General features: G+C 50.8%; 1 protein-coding gene across 1 annotated transcript in view; it reads right to left on the bottom strand.

Moving 5' to 3' along the window:
- Window positions 1-20315, bottom strand: part of MOV10L1 (Mov10 like RNA helicase 1) — a 67915-nt gene that overhangs the window by 36335 nt on the left and 11265 nt on the right. The window contains exons 3-12 of the mRNA XM_064590447.1: window positions 20009-20171; window positions 13295-13407; window positions 12571-12758; window positions 9193-9336; window positions 8645-8889; window positions 8108-8240; window positions 6693-6887; window positions 3951-4065; window positions 1000-1177; window positions 615-685 (exon numbers count right to left, since the gene is read on the bottom strand). Coding sequence (XP_064446517.1) covers window positions 615-685; window positions 1000-1177; window positions 3951-4065; window positions 6693-6887; window positions 8108-8240; window positions 8645-8889; window positions 9193-9336; window positions 12571-12758; window positions 13295-13407; window positions 20009-20171 — 1545 coding nt within the window. The remainder of the gene's footprint in view (window positions 1-614; window positions 686-999; window positions 1178-3950; window positions 4066-6692; window positions 6888-8107; window positions 8241-8644; window positions 8890-9192; window positions 9337-12570; window positions 12759-13294; window positions 13408-20008; window positions 20172-20315) is intronic.

A 20315-nucleotide genomic window follows, 5' to 3' on the forward strand; every position in this document is an offset into this window, starting at 1 on the left:
ATTTCGGGGCAGAATGCAGCAAACACGGCCACAGAGGCCAGATGCCGCCCTTCCTTTGAACCCTTCCCAGACTCTTCGAGTCCCTACAACCGCCCCCCAACCCAGGGCAGGGCTTCGGCATTTCCTCAGGTAGCTTTCGGCATCAGGCCCTTCACCCAGACGTGGCAGGCGGTGCTCTGCACAGGGTGGGAGCAGGAGAGACCGGCCGGAGGATCAGAAGCATGTGGTGCACCGGGAGGGAGGGAGGGAAGGAGGGAGGGAGAGAAGTCAGCAAAACTTCCCCACAAAAACATTTAGAACTGCAAACTTTTAAGTGTATTTTTCCTTCAGAGGCTCTCTCTTCTGCAGTATGTTCAGAATGTCCAAATTGGACTAAATGCAAACACCACGACTTACACGTGATGAAAGGTAAATATGGCTCTCATGATTGAAAATTATAGGGATTTTTTTTGTTAAGTTCTCTTTGTACATCAAATTTATTTAAATATTCACTTTATCCTGAATTTTCTGAAATCCTGTCAAAGGCTGAAGGAGCAACCCTGCCCCAGCCCCGGCAGGAAGCTGGCCGGCTGGAAGGGCTGGTCCCGCACTAGCAGATCCGGAGCACCTCTCACCTCAATCACATAGCCGATGTACTCGATGACATGTCCATTGTACTCCTGAGTTTTTAAAATCAGCTTATCACCTAGTTAAAAAATACAGAACCACATGTAAAACTACAAAATCCCCCAATTCTGCCACTGTAACTCTAAAATCAAACACTTTGAAAAAGTAAAATAAACATCCCTGGAATGAGCTGCTTAAAACCAGCACCAGTATGCCCAGAGTGAGGTGCTGGATGCCCTCAACGTGCTGACCAAGTTTTACAGAAAATTCTAACCCAAAGCAAAGGAAATGAGATGACGTGACTGCAGTGTTGCCAACAGAAACATTCTTCCCCGGACGGGGGTTCAACGTCTGCTGGTCCCTCTAGTAAAATGTGACACGTAACGAACCCACCTGCATACAGAGAAGGCCTACTTTCAGCCAATCCTGGGACCTCCAGAACCAGCAGGTCACCATTTCTTTTCAAGGTGACCCCACTCATGTTATACTCTTTCAGTTCTATTTCTGCATGAATCTCCTCAAGCCAGAGCAAAGTCGAGAACTTTTCCTTGTAGTTCGACATGTTCAAAAGCTGAAAAAAAAAAAAAACCAGCGAGTGAGTGAGAGCAGAGTCACCCGTCCAACACCCCCGCGGTCCAGGAAGGCAGCTGCAGCTTAGCTGGAGGGGCTAAGTCCGGGCTGCTGAAACTCAGCCAACAGGGAGAGACTGGCTTTTGAATACTGACCCGCAAGCAGCGTAGGACAGCGGCCCTGAGGTTGGGGAGGCTACGTCAGTGAGCCCGCAACTGCCCCGGCTACCACCTAGGCAGAGAGCCCAGCAGCCGTGTGGTCTCTTGAGGAGATGGAGCTGGGGTCCAAGGAGGCCAAGGGGGCAGAGTGCCAGGAAGCGAGAGCAGCACAGAGAGAGGTCTGCAGAGCTTCAGAGGGCCCCCCCCGAACTGTCAGCTGAGCACTGGTCAGTGCACCAGTGTAAGAAGCCATGTTTCTTGCTGGGACGCCCACCTGATGGTATAAGAGCAGGTTCCTCAGCCCCGGCACAACCAATACTTGGGCTGCACTCTTTTCTGGGGTGGGGGCCGTCCTGTGCATTGTAGGGTATTTACCGGCGGTCCTGGCCCCTACCCATTTGCTGATACTACCACCCCCGGCCAGGACGACCAAAAATGTCTCCTGGGAGGGCAACTGTCACCTGTTGGGAAGCACTGGATTAGAGGGAATAATTCCTAGAGCTCCCACAGGGCCGAGAACAGCGTGAATCCCACCAGCCCAAATGGAGAGACTTGTAATAGACGAGACAATGGACGGAGTATTCAGAAGGGTATTAGCCCTAAATCAAACGCCATTCTGGTCCCACCTGACAAAGCCTTAAAGCCAGGCTTGAAAGTATCCGACTGTTTCACAGTAACTTAACTGCATCCCAGAACAAACCTCAGAATATTTTCAGGAACAGAAAAATACCCCAACGGCCAACACGGTAAAATCCAGAATGTATGGCACCCAGACAAAGATTATGAGGCTTAGGAACAGAAACGACAACTCATAACGGGGAGAAAACCCCTCATGGAACCAGAACTGACTCGTGGCAGAATGTGCAGACGAGCACCTTGTAACGGCTGTTACTCAAAGAGCAGGAAAGCACTGAGCACGGGAAGCAGAGACCACGCTGAACCGGTGGCTGACAGCTACCACGTGTGCCATCAAAACACACGGGACGGGGCCGCACACTGCTGAGGAAGACACTAGTGAACTTGAGGACTGGCCACAGGAGGCTTCCAAAACCCAAATGAGTGAGCAGAGCGGCGGCGAGCTGTGCAGCAGCTCCAAGCAGCCGATGCACGAGCAACGGGAATCTGAGGAAGGGGCTCGGCAGAGCGCGCCTCTGAAGACAGAACGGCCAGAAACCACCCAAATTTGAGGACAACTGTAAGCCCACATATCCATGAAGCTCAGAGAACCCCAAGCCAAGAAATTAGAAGAAAACTACACTAAAGCAAATTGCAAATTACATTTTTTAAGAAATAGTAATAACGAAAAAAACTTAGAAGCTGCTAGGAAAAAGTACACGTTATATGCAGAAGAACAAAAGCTAAAGGAAAGCAGGTGTTTCACTGAAAACACGGCAAGCCGGAAGATGGCGGGGCAGCAGCTTTAAAATTCCAGCCTAGAGGGCGCCCGGGTGGCTCAGATGGTTAAGCTTCTGCCTTCGGCTCAGGTCATGATCCTGGAGTCCCGGGATCAAGTCCTGCATCGGGCTCCCTGCTCGGCGGGGAGTCTGCTTCTCCCTCTGACCCTCCTCCCTCTCATGCTGTCTCTCATTCTCGCTCTCAAATAAATAAAATCTTCAAAAAAATAAAAATAATAAAATAAAATAAAATTCCAGCCTAGAATTCAAGACCCAGTCAAAATGTCCTTCAAAAACGGAGGCAGAATACTTCCCCAGACATAGAGGAGCTGAAAGAACCGACTGCTGGCACCCAAGCACCACAGAGGCCCCCGCTGCTCAGCACAAGGGCCCCACGGGAGCCTGGGTCCCCACGAAGGAGTGACAGGCACAGCACCAAGGTTGCTAACTACGTGGTGTCAAAAAAGACAGCTTGGGTGCCTGGGTGGCTCAGTCGGTTAAGCGACTGCCTTCGGCTCAGGTCATGATCCTGGAGTCCCTGGATCGAGTCCCGCATCAGGCTCCCTGCTCGGCGGGGAGTCTGCTTCTCCCGCTGACCCTCCCCCTGCTTGTGTTCCTTCTCTCACTGTGTCTGTCAAATAAATAAAGCCTTTAAAAAAAAGATTTAGCTTTTAAAATGCCTTTAAGAGAGAACTGATTACGTGAATGTAATGCAAAAACGGTAAAATGCAGCATGGAATTCGAAACATATGTAGAAGCCAAATTTATGACACCAGCAGAAAGTCCAAGGAAAGAGAACTAGAAGGTGCCACGGTGGGGGTCTTGTCCCTTGGGCATGTTAGAGCATCCCTCAGACTGTGACGCCCCACACCTGTGCTGCCCAAACCCCACTCTCCACATGTGGCTCCCTAGCTAAACTTAACTAAAGAGGACTGAGACCCCACGTCCTGTCTTCTCAGTGGCTCAGAGTTTTATCCCGGACAGCCAGCCATTCAGAGGCAGGCCGCCAGCCTAGCACAGACAGGCTGGGCGGGGGGCAGTGGGGTTCCCCCCAAGCAGCGTCAACAGCAGTGGTCCCTCTCTCTCACTGACCTGATATTCCCAGCTACCTGTGGTAAAAACAAACCAGTCCGAGGTCTGAGCCCAAGCGGGGTTCATCCTCATTTCATCAGGAAACACTCAAGTGTGGTGAAGAATGTTTCACATCAGATGTATTTCCTACCTCTGCGAGTAATGGCTGAAAAGTCAGAATGTCAATTTTTTGTTCCACACATTTCTTAAGTCTATCTGGTATTGGATACTGTGGAAGAAAACTTGGAAGTTGTCGTCTTGAGTTCCTTAAAAAAAAAAAAAAAATTGCACAAGTCAAAATTCTTAATCACCCCGTGTCTCATACAAGCCATTTTTACTCAGACATCCTTCCCGCTTCGGAAAGACTAAAGGTCCTTCAAGAACCAAAAACAAATGTGAACTGCTAGTGTCAGTCTGGACCTTGCAAACTTACTTCAGCTGCTTTGGGATCCCTCCCCCACACCGGCTCTCACAGGGCCCTCTTGTGCCCTCCAACAGGTGGGCAGGGCTGCCGCGCCCAAGAATCCCGCAGAACCAGTGAGTCTGAAAAGCACTGTTCCTGAACTCCCACCCGCTAACTCCTACTGCCGCTATGAGCCTAGAACATCAGAACCACTCCCGCAGGAATGCAGAACACATTCGGTAAAGGCTGCTGTCTGGGTCCTGCCTTCTTGCTTTTCAGCCTGGAGTTTCTCAGGGGAAATTCGGTTTCACCCTCAGGCTTCTGTCTTTCCCCAGAAAGGGCTGTAGGGAGGAGTCACCAAAGTTGGCCACCGTCAGGATGAAGAACATCCTGCTGCTGTGGGCAGGTCTAATACAGCACAAGAAGTGACCGGAAAGGAAACAGCGGGAGAAGAGACAGTGGAAGAGAAGCGACGTGTCCCAGGGAGGTCCAGGGAACCTCTGATTACACGCACCTGCACACGCTGAAGACGGGCCCCCCTCCCTCATTCTAACTGCTGCTGCTTCCAGCTCATACTGAGTGCAGGGGGTGGGAGACACGTAGCCCCGACCCCCTTACTCCACAGTCACCTCACCTGGATATCCCTGTAGCTCAGCTCTGGATGGGAAGGCTGCTTAGAGAGAAGTTCTGTGGCAGAAAGGCCCCCAGAGCCACCACGAGCAGCACCGGGAAGGCCCAACACCTCCCCCCTGAGTCACGGGCTCCACCAAAGCACACACGTCAAGTATGTGTGGAAGCAGGGCGTTCAGTAAACGACAGTGAAGTATTAATTACTAACATGAACACGACAAAGGGGACAGGATCATCACTACACACACGTTTGGGTAAACGGCCTGAACAGTCTTACCGCATGGTCTCAAAATCCATGCTGAGTTAACAAAACATGTCTGTTTCTAGCTTAGAATAGTCAGAGATTCAGCCGAGAAGGTCCTGGCACAAAGAGGTCCTCAAGAGACTGGCTAAGCAAACACACAGACAACGCTGTTCTGGGCAGGGGGCAAAGACAGGGCAGGAAGCAGGTGCCGGGAGCTCCAGGAGACCCAAGCGGACCGGGACAGGCACTCCGGGTCACTAAGTTGACAACAGAAAACCAAGATCTCCTGTTTTAGAGGTACTCCCACACAGTGACATAGGGAAACAGCTGATCAGGGGATTGTTGGTCTAGTTCACTTTCTAGGTAAGTCAAACTTTAACTAGAAAGTTGCCTGGTACACCACTACGTGACAACCGAGCGGTCTCATAAGCTCCGGTAACTAAAACCCAATCATTTAGGACTTTCCATGGTCACTGCTGGCTCCCGTGTTCTCGGGTCCATCTCCAGGGCATGCCCTTTCCATGAGCAGTGGCTCTTACGACTTACTGATCACTACTGATCGCTCCATTGTCAGAAAGGACGTTTTTAATGCTCGTAACCATGTGAGGGACACTACCGTCTTACAAACGAGACTAGGGCTCGGAAAGGCTCTGACACTGGCCCAAGGTCACACAGCGGTAGTGCTGGTTCCAAGCAGTGATCTAACCCCAAAGCCAACCACTTAACACTCTGCTAACAGATTTCTTCTCTAGCCTGCAAATTAGAGAAATCCGTAACACCTCACCTTGAATTGTTACTGGGGAAAAATGTGATTTCAAATTCGCGATTTTCCAGTATTAGAAGAGAAATACCTACCACCCCAGGGGATTCTGGGCAGTACCTAAGTTAAACCTGTCAGTTCCCACAGCTGAGGGCTGAGCTTTCCCATCACAGAGTAAAGTCAGGAAATATCCTCCCATCCCTAGGCCAGATTTTCTGGCACCAAACTTAAAAAAAAAATTCCAGGGAAGCCAGGGTGGCTCACTCGTTAAGTATCTGCCTTTGGCTCAGGTCATGATCTCAGGGTCCTGGGAACGAGCCCCGCATCGGGCTCCCTGCTCAGTGGGGAGCCTGCTTCTCCCTCTGCCTGTTCTCACTCCCTCACAAATAAATAAATAAAATCTTAAAAAAAATTCTGCTTTTCAGAGATTTTTCAGTTCAGCAGCTGCAGACAGAGCACATGGACCACCCTGTGTGGGTGGTCGCTTACTGGCCACATCTTATGGACCCCTTGCCAACTGGTGCCTCTGGGTGCCTGTGTGAGATGCAGGGTGTCTGCGCTGCTGGGAACACAAGACATGGCAGGAGCAGCCAGGGCGGAGTGGTGGCCCAGAGGGCCGCGGCCTACTGTTCTGTCCTCACACTCACACAGCCGGGCCCTCCTCAGAGACAGAACTGTAGGAGTCGCATGAAAACACACCTCTCCCCCCAAGTACGGAGACAGGAAGAGGCGCCCGCCCAGCTGCCCCCAGCTTTATCCCAGGATGCTGGCCTCTCTTCAACAGCGACATGGCCCACGCGTCTCTCACACACCTCAAGCACGCATTTGGATTCATTGTCTTTTCTGCTCACGGTACCTTTTCTGTGTGGTCACAACAACTGTAGTTTTTGTGGATGTTAACGTGGTGGAACTTTTAGCCTTTTTCCAAGAAAATGGTTCTCGGACAGCTATTAGCGACTCCTCCCCACTTACGACATTCACTTCAAGGAACCGCCCAATTACAAAGTTGGAGAAGCAGAGTAGAAGGAGCTCCTTGCAGCGGCCGGAATTCCTTGAAAAAACAAAAAGCAATTTAATTTTAAATAAGACAAGCGGATCCAACAGAATTCCCCTTTGTACGTGTATGGAAAGTCGGCCACGAAACCACAGTCACCCTTAGTTTTTAATAATTCTCGTCAGAGGAGAAAATGAGCTTTCTAAAATAAGAATGTCTTCCCACAATAAAATCAGCCACCTCAACTATTCTGTGATTCTCAAACTTAAGAATAGGAAAGACACCGTCAGCGTTCTCAAGTTTCAATCAGAATTGTGTAATGTTACCAAAAATAGACTGCTTTTACTTTGCTTTCTGCCCAATTTCCTGCTGCTTCTCTAAGGCAGGCTCTCCCGGAGGCGCCACACTTTGTGCTCACCTACTGCCTTTCACTGATTTCTGTGCTGTCACATTTAAAAGATCATTTAAGGTGGTGGCACCACACAGCTCTGGCTAAAGAGCGGTCTGTGCGAATGGTTGACCCAGCTGTGACGGCTGTGGGCTTGAAGCAGGTGGTGGTTTAATCAGAGTCACATTTTTAAAAAAAGTATTTTATTTATTTGAGAGAGATTGAGAGAGAGAGAGAGAATATAAGCAGGGGGACTGGGAGAGGGAGAAGCAGGCTCCCCGCTGAGCAGGGAGCCTGATGCGGGACTTGATCTCAGGACTTCGGGATCACGACTTGAGCCGAAGGCAGATGCTTCACCGACTGAGCCACCCAGGCGCCCCCGAGTCCCATTTTTAGAAAAGATTAAGAATTAGCAACTGTAGAGGGCTGCTGAGAAAGGAAGAGGCCTGCCACCCAGATGCTGGGGTGGGTGGGGTGGTGGCAGCTTGGGATTATCTGCGGTCCGCCCAGGAAGGGAGGTCTCAGCCCCCTGCCCCCTGTACCCAGCCAGCAGCCCAGCTGGAGACAAGAGGCAGGAAGGCCTCAGCTGAGGGAGCCGGAGGGAAGGTGAGGAGCCGTGGCCAAGGGGCTGAGAGTGGATGGACTCCAACAGGACTGAGGGTCAGAAGCTGGGGTGAGCGGGTGGGGGCGGGCAGCTTGTCAGGCTTGGGGAGGCAATGCTCCGGTCGGTAAACTCACCACCAGTGCTTTTTCTTACGGTTTTGTCTCATTAGAATAGTCAGGAATACATTTAGAACCTCCAACTTAGAAGAATCACCCATGATGCCTAAAAATCCAAATACACAAATGGCCCCAAAATAAACTCACTCCCAGCCCTCCAGCCACGTACTTTGCATCACATACAATCACAATCGGGGCTCTTCCACCGGGAGGGATGAACCCTCCGGGCTCCAGCTCTGTCACCTGCTTCCCCGGCTTCCTCTCTTCTTTGTCCCCATCTTCTCCTTCACAAGCACAGTCGTCTGGGAGACGGAAACGAAATCCAGAATTAGATCAGAAGCTAAGCGGTCCCTGACAGTGGTGGCAGGCTGGTGGAAACGCACACGTACACACAAAGCGCCAGACAGTAGGTGACAAAAACACCCGTGGACAGCAGGCAGCCCTTCCCGAGTCTGGAGCCACTCACAGGAAGCAGCACATCTAAAGCACGTCTGGGTATCGGTCAAGCTATTTTTATCTTCTCTTCAGTCCCAAAACATCAGACAAGAGCCCAGAACCAGAACAGCGCACAAACGGGCGCACCAGCTAGAGTGCGCTGGTCACTCCGCCCCAGCCCAGGGCCCCGGGAGCAGCGGCCGCCCTGTTGCGCAGACCCCGCGGGGCTCACGGCCGGCTGACCTAACACGGTAACAGGAGAAACGTCTACCTGGAGAGACTTCTGTGATGTTCACCGCACTGCTCTCTGATGCCTGACAGGTTGTGTGTTTTTGGTAGCTATCTAGTGAGTTAATATTTTCATCCGAAAGATTCCTCTCCTTCTCAGAAACAGGAACAAGAGACCCTACTGGGCACATTTGGGTTTTATCCGGTGTTTGAAATCTGAATTGTTTAGCTTTATCCCAGCCAGCTAGTTTACAGCTGACTAAGTTTTGAGGAATATCTCCTTTATTCCTGGAAAAAGAAAATAAGCCATGAATACAGACAAGATTGCTGAAGCTAAAATAATCAGCTACCATAAAACACAGAATTCAATCTTATCAGTGAAAAATGATTGTAAATACCTTTATGAATAGAAATAAAAAGGATGTTTTAGGGTGAAAAACTTCTAAAAGATCTCCATAAAGGAAAAAATGAACTGAACAGTTCATTAACCAAAATAAAGTTGGTTCTACAGAATTCTTTTTTCCCCCAGAAATTCTTAAATCACAATTAACAATTTAAAACTCATTAACATAACTTAAGTGACAAACTTACTCTATCCAGACCACCATATTTTTACTTCCTCCTTCTTTTAATGTTCCAAAATTTGTCATCCTCGTGACTTCAATATCACCTTTGTTTTTCAGTAAAAGGGCTCCACAGGACTCATCGGCAGCCTCTTCACAGGCAGCGGGGTCCCTGCAGAGAGCACCCAAAGAACAGCATCCGGTGGCAGGCATCCCGAAGCTCCACCACCCGCCTCCCAGCCACGGCCACGCTCCTTCCAGATGCGCCGCACCCACTGCAGGGCCAACGTCCCCCAGGGACGTATGGCCACAAAACTACATACAGAGTTCCTACAATACTTAGAATTTCGGAGAAGGACAGCAAAACATCTTGAAGAAGAAAATGACAAATTCTCTAAGATCTAGAAAAAAGGAAGCAACACAGTGGCGACCTCTTGAAGGAGTTCCTGATTCTGGGAACATGCCGCGGAGGGAGCGTTCAATCCTCTCCTCTTAGGGCTGCCAGGAGGCGTGAGGGGAGGCACCCTCCCTTTATAGACCCTCCGATTCCCCTCATTCCGTGGACACTGGCAGGAAGCAGGCAGCTCCGTCCTCCTCACTGCAGACCCACAGGGCTCGTCTGGACAGCAATCTGGCGTCGCTCCCCTTCCCACCCAGCCTGCAGCTCCATTCAGAAAATGGGGCTCCGGCCACAAACTCAGTGACATTCTCAACCACACCAGTGCCCCCTCCACAGCCAGCTTCTGCCCCCCAAGCCCCTCCTGTCCACACATTCCTCCCCGCCACGTCCACACATGCCTCCCACAGCGGCTAACTCCTCCTCCCGTGCCTCCCACAGCTCAGTCCCTCCTCTGCCCTCACCCCAGACCCAGGGGGCCATGGAAGCAGAGTCCCAGTTCTTGTAGACAGCCAACATCTGCTAATGGAGGGTTGAGAAATACGAGCAAGGAAGGGAGTCAGGAATGACTGGAAGGTTTCTGGCTCAAGCCACCCAGGGAATGGGGATGGGGAAGATGGCAGGAGACGCTGCATCTGGAGGAGAGTGGAAGCTCTGCTTCGCATGCAGTTAATTGGTGCTTTTCCCGACATCAACCAGGCATGCAGACAGTGGGTCTGAGTGGAGCATACACACAGGGCTCATGCTGGGGAATGTGGACCAGCTCGTGGAGGGAACCCACACAGACAGAGCCCCACTGCCCCAAGCTGCCGCTTGCAGCCTCCCCTTAGGGATCAGGAAGCCTGAGTGGGGTGACAGCACATAAGCTCTCCCAGGGCAGAAACATGGCTCTTCTTTGTCCAAGGCAGTACTCCTCGGGCTAGAACGGGGCTTGGCACATAGAGGGCATCTGCTGGGCTTCTGCTGAAGGGCGGGACATTCGTTTCCACTATAAATTCAGGAAAGGGGAACTGACCGCTCACAGGCTGGGAGTTCCCCGGGACCCAGCACATTCCCTTCATCCACCACTCACCCTCTAATCCCCCACTCTAATTAGGACATTATGAGGAATTCTGAAGTCACAGGATTTGGGGCTGGCTCTCAGCCAGCATCCAGCGATGAAGGTGGAAAAATTTCCCTTGCCTATGAAGATGACTACTGGAGGCAGTCAAGGGAGAAGCTTCATGCAATGTGCCTGGGATCGGAGTGACCCCTCCCCAAGGAGAATCAGCCCCCCACCCCAGACCTACATCAGCCCAGGGGCCACCTGAGGAGGCGCCCCAGAAACTGACCAGCCACAGCGAGGGAGCCCACTGGTCGTGCCCCCACCCATTCAACAGATGCTGGTCCACATCTGCTCTGAGCCACTACTCCTCTCAAAGACATAACAAACTGAAAAGCCACAGAGCGTGTGAAAAAGTGCTTATAAAACACAACAGACTAGACAGTAAGAATCTAGAATTGGAGACAAACGGTAAGTCATTCCAAGGAATACACTTGGCCCTGAAGCCTGAAATGACAACTAGTTTCTCTCTGATGGTCAGTGAGGGGCAGGACTGGCCGCTACCCTCCGGTGCCCATGGCAATCAGGAGCGCAGGTAACTGCGGGGTATGAAGAGTCAAGGAAGCTCATGTCTTCCTGGCATAGGGGTTTCCTTAAACTGGGCACGTGGCTCCCAGTGACTATGAAGCCTAATGTGGGAAGCGGGCCTCCCGGCTTCTGTCCCAGGGCTTCTGGCTGCTCACTACCAGGAAGATGACAGAACGAGCGGGACGCCCAAGAGCCTGGTTCAGACACAGGGAGGAGCCATGCTACTCCTGCAGCACAGACACTGGGCAATGAGCTCCTGCCTTGTCTCATGCTCATACCACCGCGTCCATCAGATGGAGCTAAAACCAGACCTCCTGTTCCTGCCAGACCGTCGTGGGTGGTGAGAGGGGGTAAGGGCCATGTATCTGGCTTCACTGCCCCACAGATGGGACAGAGTCATTCTCCAACAGCAAAGCAGGGTCCTGTGGGGCAGGGCAACTGGGCACTGAGTGGCCAAGGATGAGGGCGTCTGCTGGCTGGGACAGGGGCATGGCTCCCCAGCCCACCTCCACAGCCTTGAGCCAGGTGTTCCGTCCTCTTGAGTCTTCTATAGCCAGTGGTGCTCCCCACAGGCACGCCCCCAGGGGCACAAAGAAAGACGCCAAGGCAAGTGCTCAGTGCGTAGAGGGACACAGGACACAAACTCCCTGCACGGAACCTGCATTCCAGGTGATCCGAGGATATAGAGGATAACCGAGGAGAACGTACAGGAAGCTCACTGGAGGGACGTGCTAAGGAGACAAAGCAGGCCACGGAAGGGAGCCGAGGCAGGGCAGGGTTGCCACTTACATGGAAAGCTCAGGGAGGGCCCCGTGGTGCCTTATAAACATGTGTGGACAAGGTGCGAGTTTGCTGGGGCACAGAATGAAGAATGTGGATATGAGAGACTCAACGATTCTAAGGGGCGCCTGAGTGGCTCAGCCCGTTAAACGTCTGACTCTTGGTTTTGGCTCAGGTCCTGATCGCAGGGTCATGAGACTGAGCCTTGCATCAGGCTCCGCTCTCTGTGTGGAATCTGCTTGGGACTCTCTTTCCCTCTCCCTCTCCCCCCCCCCAAATAAATAAATCTTAAAAAAAAATTAAGAACCTACTATGTCCAACATGTTCTAAAAAATACCAACATGTGAAAAAAGAACAAAAGCTATAAAACCCCATCAAAATGTGAAAATTGCCAGTATAAGATTAAGGATTAAGAAGGAACTGTTAACTAGAACTTTAATCAACCACGAAGATCACCGAAAACCTTCCAGAAGATACTTTCCCTTTAACTGCCCAGCTCAGGATTTGGACAGGCTATTATTTGAGCTTATTAAAGCAACTCTTAAAGCACACTTCAGTTGGGCCTCTCCCCTCCCAAAGAAGAGCCATTTCCTCATTACCGTCTTTTCACTGGGGTTATGCATAGGGCTCTCCAGACATAGCATGACTGGCTGCTCTCCACCACCACGGCACTGACCACGTCATGTCTTCGAGGCACGTATCCTTCAGCAAGTTTCAGAGAGTCCAAGGTGAAAAAGATGCTGTCATCTATCACCCCGTTTCTCCCGCAGAGGCTAGAAATGCAGACCTGCAAACACAGTAATTGACTGTGTAAATGTGTGCCGCACCAGGGGCCGGCCTCTCCAAACCAGCCCAACGAGGGCTGGCCTCCACCTCACCTGGGCCCCACTGCAGACCAAGTCCAACCTCTAGGGGGAGCGGGGACCTGGTCTTGGAGAAGCAAAGCCCCGAAGATTTCATGAACGTGTAAGGCCCTCAGAGCCAAGGATCTGCTACGGCTCACTCCCCGTGTCTCCGTCCCAGCCCAGCACACACCCTCACTCTGTGAAAACTCCAGTCTCCAACGCCAGAGTGCACCAGCCTTTACAGGCGAGCTCCAGCCCTTCACCCACCCCCTCGTCCCAGCAGTGAGAACGTTTCCACATTCTGTTAAACTACAGCACCTAGGATTGCATTGTACGAGCATGCCAGGCGATCTCCAATGATCTCCTTAAGAAAACCAGCGTTCTCAGCGAGGAAACAGCTTGACTTCCCAATGCACCCAGGAGAAGCCTGGGCTGTGAAAAGACAGGAAGACAAGGACAAGTGAGGGCCAGCACCTACCCTGTCCACGCGCTTGTACCTCAGGGGCTTCACTGAGATGGCCTCGCTGTTCCACGTGCCCGGCCGGATCCAGTACTCCGCCTCCACCCAGTCTCCCTTGCAGGGCTCGAAACCTCCAAGCAGGGAAACCATGGTGCTTACTTGGTAATGTTGGTTATACCAAAGTGTACAATTCATTCTGAAGTTATGATACACTGAAACCATTTCTGTTCTACCTAAGAAACCCGTTTTCAATCTTAGCTCTCTCCTGGGTTTCCCCAGTTGAATGGAGCAGAGGATGTTACAGACCCACCTTTCTGCAGCCTTACCCTCTCCTGCCCCCCAGGCAAAGGCAGGGAGCCAGGAGGACTGCAGCCTGCATGGTCATACACCTGGTTTGCACAGTTTCAGGATCCCCTCTGGTTTCAAATGTTCCCCATGTTTTTCATAAGTATTATTATTAACTGCAGCCAAATAAGCTGAACAGCAAATCTCTTAGTCTCCAGCCTCTAGGGCATGTGGCTCAAGTGTGGCGGACAGTTTCTCTAATACATGGGCACTCCTCTCTGTCAACTCTTTGCAGGAACAGTGAGTGCTCCTCCCTATCGGGAACACACAGGGTACTTGGTGGCAAAGCGCAGTGCACTCCGACCTGAGAGCTGGGGTGTCTATGCCAGCCTAGGTGGGGGAGCACTCAGTGCCCCTGCCGGACCCCGGGTGTGCCAGGCAGCTGTACTGCGGCCCCCGCGGGACGCAAGGTGCCCCGGGCCGCCACGGCAGGGTGGGCGGGAATGCTGGGCAACGACAGGTTCAGGGCACGCAGTGGCTTGACCATGCGTCAGTAACACAGGGAGCACAGCCTGAGCGGATCTGCTACGGCGCATGGCGTGACGCTAAACCTGTTATAACCTTTTTGTCATTTTGCAACAAATACTTTGGACAGCAATCAGTTCAAAAATAGAAGTGCAGGGACGCCTGGGCGGCTCAGTCGGTTGTGTCCGACTCTTGATTTCAGCTCAAGCCATGATCTCAGGCCCCGAGTCAGACTTGGGATTCTCGCTCACTTTCCAAACTCTGCCCCTCCCCACTGCACACAAGCACTCTAATAAAATTTTTAAAAAATAAATAAACAAAACCCAAAAGCGTTTAATTTAAAACTGAGTTTGCTTCTCAAGAAAGCTGGTGATAAACCCCTAAGAGCCCGAACATCTGACAGCTACTGATCAGCACGAGGGCCACCGTGGTACCACCACACCAGTGGTATGAATCCAGAAGAGACAAACCTGCTGGAGCACCGACTTCTGGGTAAGGTGGCATTTTAAGAGGACAGGCCCGGAAGCACAATTCAACAGGCTGTAGGACACATTTGTATGTTGACTTACAAACCATGACTTTATCAAATATTTAACATTAATTCTGCTAATTTTTTAGTCCAAATCTCTTCAGATACACGTGAAAAATGAAGCAATGTGTTAGTTGTATAAACAGTTATTTCAAGGAGAAAAACAGTGAAGCAAACTGAAATAATAGTTTGATTTTTTTTCCCCATCAGTATCATGGACTCAGGGGCGCCTGGGTGCTCAGTCGTTAAGCGTCTGCCTTCGGCTCAGGTCAGGATCCCGGGGTCCTGGGATCGAGCCCCGCGTCGGGCTCCCTGATCCACGGGGAGCCTGCTTCTCCCTCTGCCCCTCCCCCCTGCTCCTGCTCTCTCTCACATGTGCGTGCTCTCTGTCTCTCAAATAAAGAAATAAAACCTTTAAAAAATAAATTGCAGTCACTGAATATACAGCTTGTAAACAGGAAGACAGTGACACTGCTCTCCACCAAAGCAACAGAGGAAACGAAGCCATGAGGCCCCAGGAGGCCTGTACGGCGCACATGGCTTAAAGCTGAAGTGGTATGACTGGACCCCACACTATCCCAGCTTGCACCAAGTCTTCCAACAAAGCCCTCGATATTTAATTGGATAAACGGATATTCTGTAATGGAATGATTGAAATGGACCAGACATAAATTTACAGCATCCACATTTGATGTAACATTAAAAAAAATAAGACAACTTATTTGACAAGTTTTAGTTGATGATAGCATTTGATCACCTTTACGCTCATAGAGGCAAACAAATAGTACCTGTAAAAACATTTGGGCTGACATAGTTACATGTCTCAATAGAAGAATACCGGACTTGGGGCACCTGGGTGGCTCAGCCATTAAGTATCTGCCTTCAGCTCAGGTCATGGTCCCAGGGTCCTGGGATCGAGCCCCGCATCGGGGTCCCTGCTCGGCGGGAAGCCTGCTTCTCCCTCTCCCACTCGCCCTGCTTGTGTTCCCTCTCTCGTTGTCTCTGTCAAATAAAATCTTTAAAAAAAAAGAGGGCGCCTGGGTGGCTCAGTTGGTTAAGCGACTGCCTTCGGCTCAGGTCATGATCCTGGAGTCCCAGGATCGAGTCCCGCATCGGGCTCCCTGCTTGGCAGAGAGCCTGCTTCTGCCTCTGACCCTCCCCCCCTCTCATGTGCTCTCTCTTTCTCATTCTCTCTGTCTCAAATAAATAAATAAAATCTTTAAAAAAAAAAAAAAAGAAAAATACTGGACTTAAGAATTTAGTAGAATTTGCTCTGAGCTTACTAATATTTCCTCAATTAAAAATGTTATAGCCTACAAGGAGAGCCAATCAAAAGTTTCAGTTTCAAATTCATCAACCATAAAATATGCAGCTTTGAAGAAGATTCCAAGCCACTGTATTAAAAAAAATAAAATTAAGATACTAAAAATTTTGTTTTAATTTAATTTTTTTAAATATTAAGGTTTTATTTATTTACTGGTTTGAGAGAGAGCAAAAGAGAGAAGGCATGCACATGGCGGGGGGTTGGGGCAGAGGGAAAGGGAGAGAGAAAATCTCAACCAGACTCCCCGCTGAGCTGAGTGTGGAGCCCAGTTAAGCAGGGCTGGATCTCACAACCCTGAGATCATGAACTGAGCCGAAATCAAGTTGGACGCTTAACCAACTGAGCCACGCATGAACCCCAATGTATGTTTTTTAGAATACCAGTGACATGCTATTAGAAATACTGAAAAATTAAAATATGTTATTATGTGTCAAGAATATAATGACTGAATAATATTAAGTTGTTTTAATGGATCCAAGTATTCTTTTTCTAAAAAAAAAAAACTGTTTTGCAAACAGTTTCTGAATAACGCTACTTTAAAGGTCCGCCAATACAGTAAAATCAATTTGTTCATTGATATGCAAGTGTTTAAAAAATGACTTAATCCATTTTCACACCCCTTCCCACTTCTCAGTGTGTACCAGTCTGGACACTGACAGGGTCACCTGGCTATAGCTCTGGCCATGGGAGAGGAGACAGCCACTGTCAGAACACGAGGTGGGGGGGTGACCCTGACCTCTCTCCCCTCTCTTCTGCCAATCGGTGGGTGCTCTCCTAAGGCTAATCCCAACCAGAAGCCAGAGGGCAAGGCTGGGTGGTCCATACTGGGCAGGCCTGGGGGCAGAGTGGGGCGGTTGTAGAAAGGCATCAGAGACCGTCCAGTTCCAAAGGCTGAAGAACTCCGGCAACGGGACAGGGTGTCAGAGGGCTGGGCTTCGACCCGGGAAGGAGGGACCAGGAGGAGGGGTGTCACCAGGGACTGCCGTGAGCCTGTGAATATTGAAGAGTGTGAAGGTGGGAGGTGAGGTCTCAGGATCACAGAGTCCCCTCAGTCTCGGACTGTAGAGGCAGTGGTGGCCATCAGCCCAGTTCTGTGGATGACACTTCAGATCCAGGCCCACAAACAACACTCATGGGAATTCTTTTTCTGTTTTTCAAGTTTTGTTTTGTTTGTTTTTTGGGGGGGTTTTTTGTTTTGTTTTGTTTTTTAAGTAAACTCTACCCCCAGTCCCCAGCATGGGGCTTGAACTCACAACCCCAAGATCAAAAGTCACATGTCTACCCGCTGAGCCAGTCAGGCGCCCTCCTCCCTACTCATGAGAATTCTTAACATCAGTAGCAGAGCCCAAGCTGTTCTACACGTGAATATCCAGTGATTCCTTAACCTTCTGGCCAAGGCTGCTAAAATGGAACTGGGCATTCAGCCTAAAGCAGGCTTTCTCGTGCTCTGCCCTGTGACATCTGAGGCTGCCCATCCCATTGTGGTAGCTGCCCTGTGGACTGTGGGGTGTGTTTAGCAGCATCCCTGACCTCTACCCACTAACTGCCATCCCATCCCCCAGCTGAGAGAACCCAGAACGTCTGCAAACATGGCTTGGGAGACAGAATGGCCCTGGGTAGGAATCACTGGCCTAAGAGCGGGGTCTAGAGTCCGAGTGTATGACGAACTTGCTTCTTTCCTCTTTCTTTCCAGGGTAAGCCGTGGATAGCCCTGTAGCATCTACACATCCACGTAACCAGTGTGGCCCGCGCTCCCAGCCTGGGTCACAAGTCAGGTTATTTCCTTCTTAGCAGATGAAACTGGTTTATGGACCCACCTGTGAGATAAAGAGCAGGTGTCGTGGATCTTCCCTGAGCCCTTTCACCAGGCCCAAGAACCTGTGCCACTTCCGGGACAGAGTGCTGTGCCCTGTGTCGGGGTGCGCCTTAGTGATCAGGGGGCCACTTCAGGCCCTGCTCTTCCTCTGCCTGCATCCCTGAGGTCCGCAGATTTTCTGTCTGAAAACCTCTACCCAGCAGCTGGTCCCTCCTTCCCGGGTCGAAGCCCAGCCCTCTGACACCCTGTCCCGTTGCCGGAGTTCTTCAGCCTTTGGAACTGGACGGTCTCTGATGCCTTTCTACAACCGCCCCACTCTGCCCCCAGGCCTGCCCAGTATGGACCACCCAGCCTTGCCCTCTGGCTTCTGGTTGGGATTAGCCTCAGGAGAGCACCCACCGATTGGCAGAAGAGAGGGGAGAGAGGTCAGGGTCACGCCCCCACCTCGTGTTCTGACAGTGGCTGTCTCCTCTCCACCCCTTCCTAAAACAGTCAGAGCTTGCTCACCTCCCATGCACAGCTGAGCCAGACTCACGCGGGTCACCCTGGAAGGGTCAGAACACAATCTGTGCTTCACCTGGACCTCCTCACAGAGCCCTTGGTCCGCCTGCATGCAGGGAGACTGGGCCTTACCAGCCCCAGAGGAACCCCCGACTGGCCCACCTCCCGCCGTGCCACATTGCACTGTTCCCGCACAGCAGAAGACCCTGGCCTGCCGCTCTCCCTCCCATTAGAGCACATCCTACAAGACAGCGACAGGCCCCGGGCAAGGCCTTCCAGTATTTGCTGAATCGATGCCAAGAAAGAAACGCGGTCTGGCTCTCCCTGAAGTAAATGAAACATCTAGCCCAGTTCTTCCTCTTCTCATCTTCCAGTCAGAGACGTGCAATGGTACCCTGCCGCCTGTCTCTGTACATACAGCCTGACAGGGACACAGCCACACCTCTCTGCTTCGCTGCCACTGATGGCTGTGCTCACGCTACCACCAGCCCAGAGGTTAAAGAGCTGCGAGAGACCACGGGCCCCACAAGCTTTACAATCTGGCCTGTCTCAGAAAAGGTCGGTGGCCTTCGTTTTGGACTCCCGTTACCTTTTTCCACACCGTGTTTTCTCTTTCAAGAATGTTCTTTTTGCTGTGGATGTCAGGCTGCAGCTATCTGGACCCTCTCAGCTCAAGAAGACTTGAGACTGTGCTGGAAATCCTCCACCTGTGTTCAGGTACCAGTCCTCACGGTCAACTACTTCTGCACCTCAGCAGTGTCTGCGGCACGAACCATGTCCCTGTCTGGGAGTCACTTCCTGTCAGCAGTTACAGGGACCGAGGGATTCCCTTTGGAGCAACTGCACGATCAGTTTTTCCAGAATTGAGAGTTTTCTGACAGAACGGAGTTTTTAAAATCCCAGCCACCTGTCAATTTCATTCTGGAAACTTCCAGGGTTAGCAATCAAGGTCAGAGTCCTGGCTTTTACATCTAAGAAACGTAGAACAGCAAGTGGCCGGGTGGGCTGAGCTAATCGCCCTCCTGCACTGGGCTCCCTGGCAGCCAAGGTGGGAGAGAATTGCGGCTCCCCCGCCCACGTGTGGCTGGCAGGGTGAGCAGCTGGAATTCAGCTCAAGAAGTACCTCACCCATGCAGCTTTTCCAATCCTGCCCGATTCCAAGGCAAGTACAGGTCTGTTTCTCCTTGGGAGGAAGATCTAGGGTCTTACTCATCTTGGTCTCCTACTACCTAGCTCCCTACCCATCACTGTAGACAGCAGGTACACAACAAATGGTTGTTGAGTTAAACTCAAGAATGGCATTAACAAATTATATATTTAGGCATAAAAACAAAATTTTAGATAGCTAAAAACAAACGCAATAAAAAACGGATATACATTCGTGGGAAGGACAAAGTTATCCCCAAGTCCTCTTTTAAAACATTTGAAGTACTGTAAAAACAGCAGTTGCCTTACACATCTGTGACACTGTTGACTTAGATCAGTAACAATACTTACATAAAAGGAACAATTACCCAGAAATTAGTGACTCCATTCAACGAATGACACAAAACGAACCACAGCAGTCTACACCGTCTACTGCTTGGAGCCAACACCTGGTGAAGGCATTCTAGTCCGAAACCTTCTCAAAAAACAAAGCATGCTCAAATTTGGCCCTTTCAATGTGTGTAACCATCTCAAAGCTAATTCATAAAATTAAAAAAAATACACAAAACCTCACCTCAAATGTGAGCAGAAACCCATCTAACATACCTTCGCAAACACTCTCCAGAGAGAAGTATGTGGTCTGACTGATGTAGCCAGCACCCTCCATCAGCGAAGTCACACAGCCAATCAGCACTCGGGGGCTGGAGTCGGACAGCCCTCTGCCATGGTTTTTGCTGTCGTCTTCCCACTTATCAGAGACAGCCTCCACCTGCAAGACAAACCGCTATTCAAACTATAATAAAAGGACTACAAGAGAAGCAAACTACAGGCAAGTATCTCTCATGAATACAGATATTAAAAATCCTCAACAAGCGGGGCGCCTGGGTGGCTCAGTCAGTTAAGTGACTGCCTT

Source organism: Mirounga angustirostris, unplaced genomic scaffold (genome assembly GCF_029215605.1).
Source record: "Mirounga angustirostris isolate CCGP_5_RB_7025 unplaced genomic scaffold, mMirAng1.0.hap1 SCAF_5, whole genome shotgun sequence".
Taxonomy (NCBI): Eukaryota; Metazoa; Chordata; class Mammalia; order Carnivora; family Phocidae; genus Mirounga; species Mirounga angustirostris.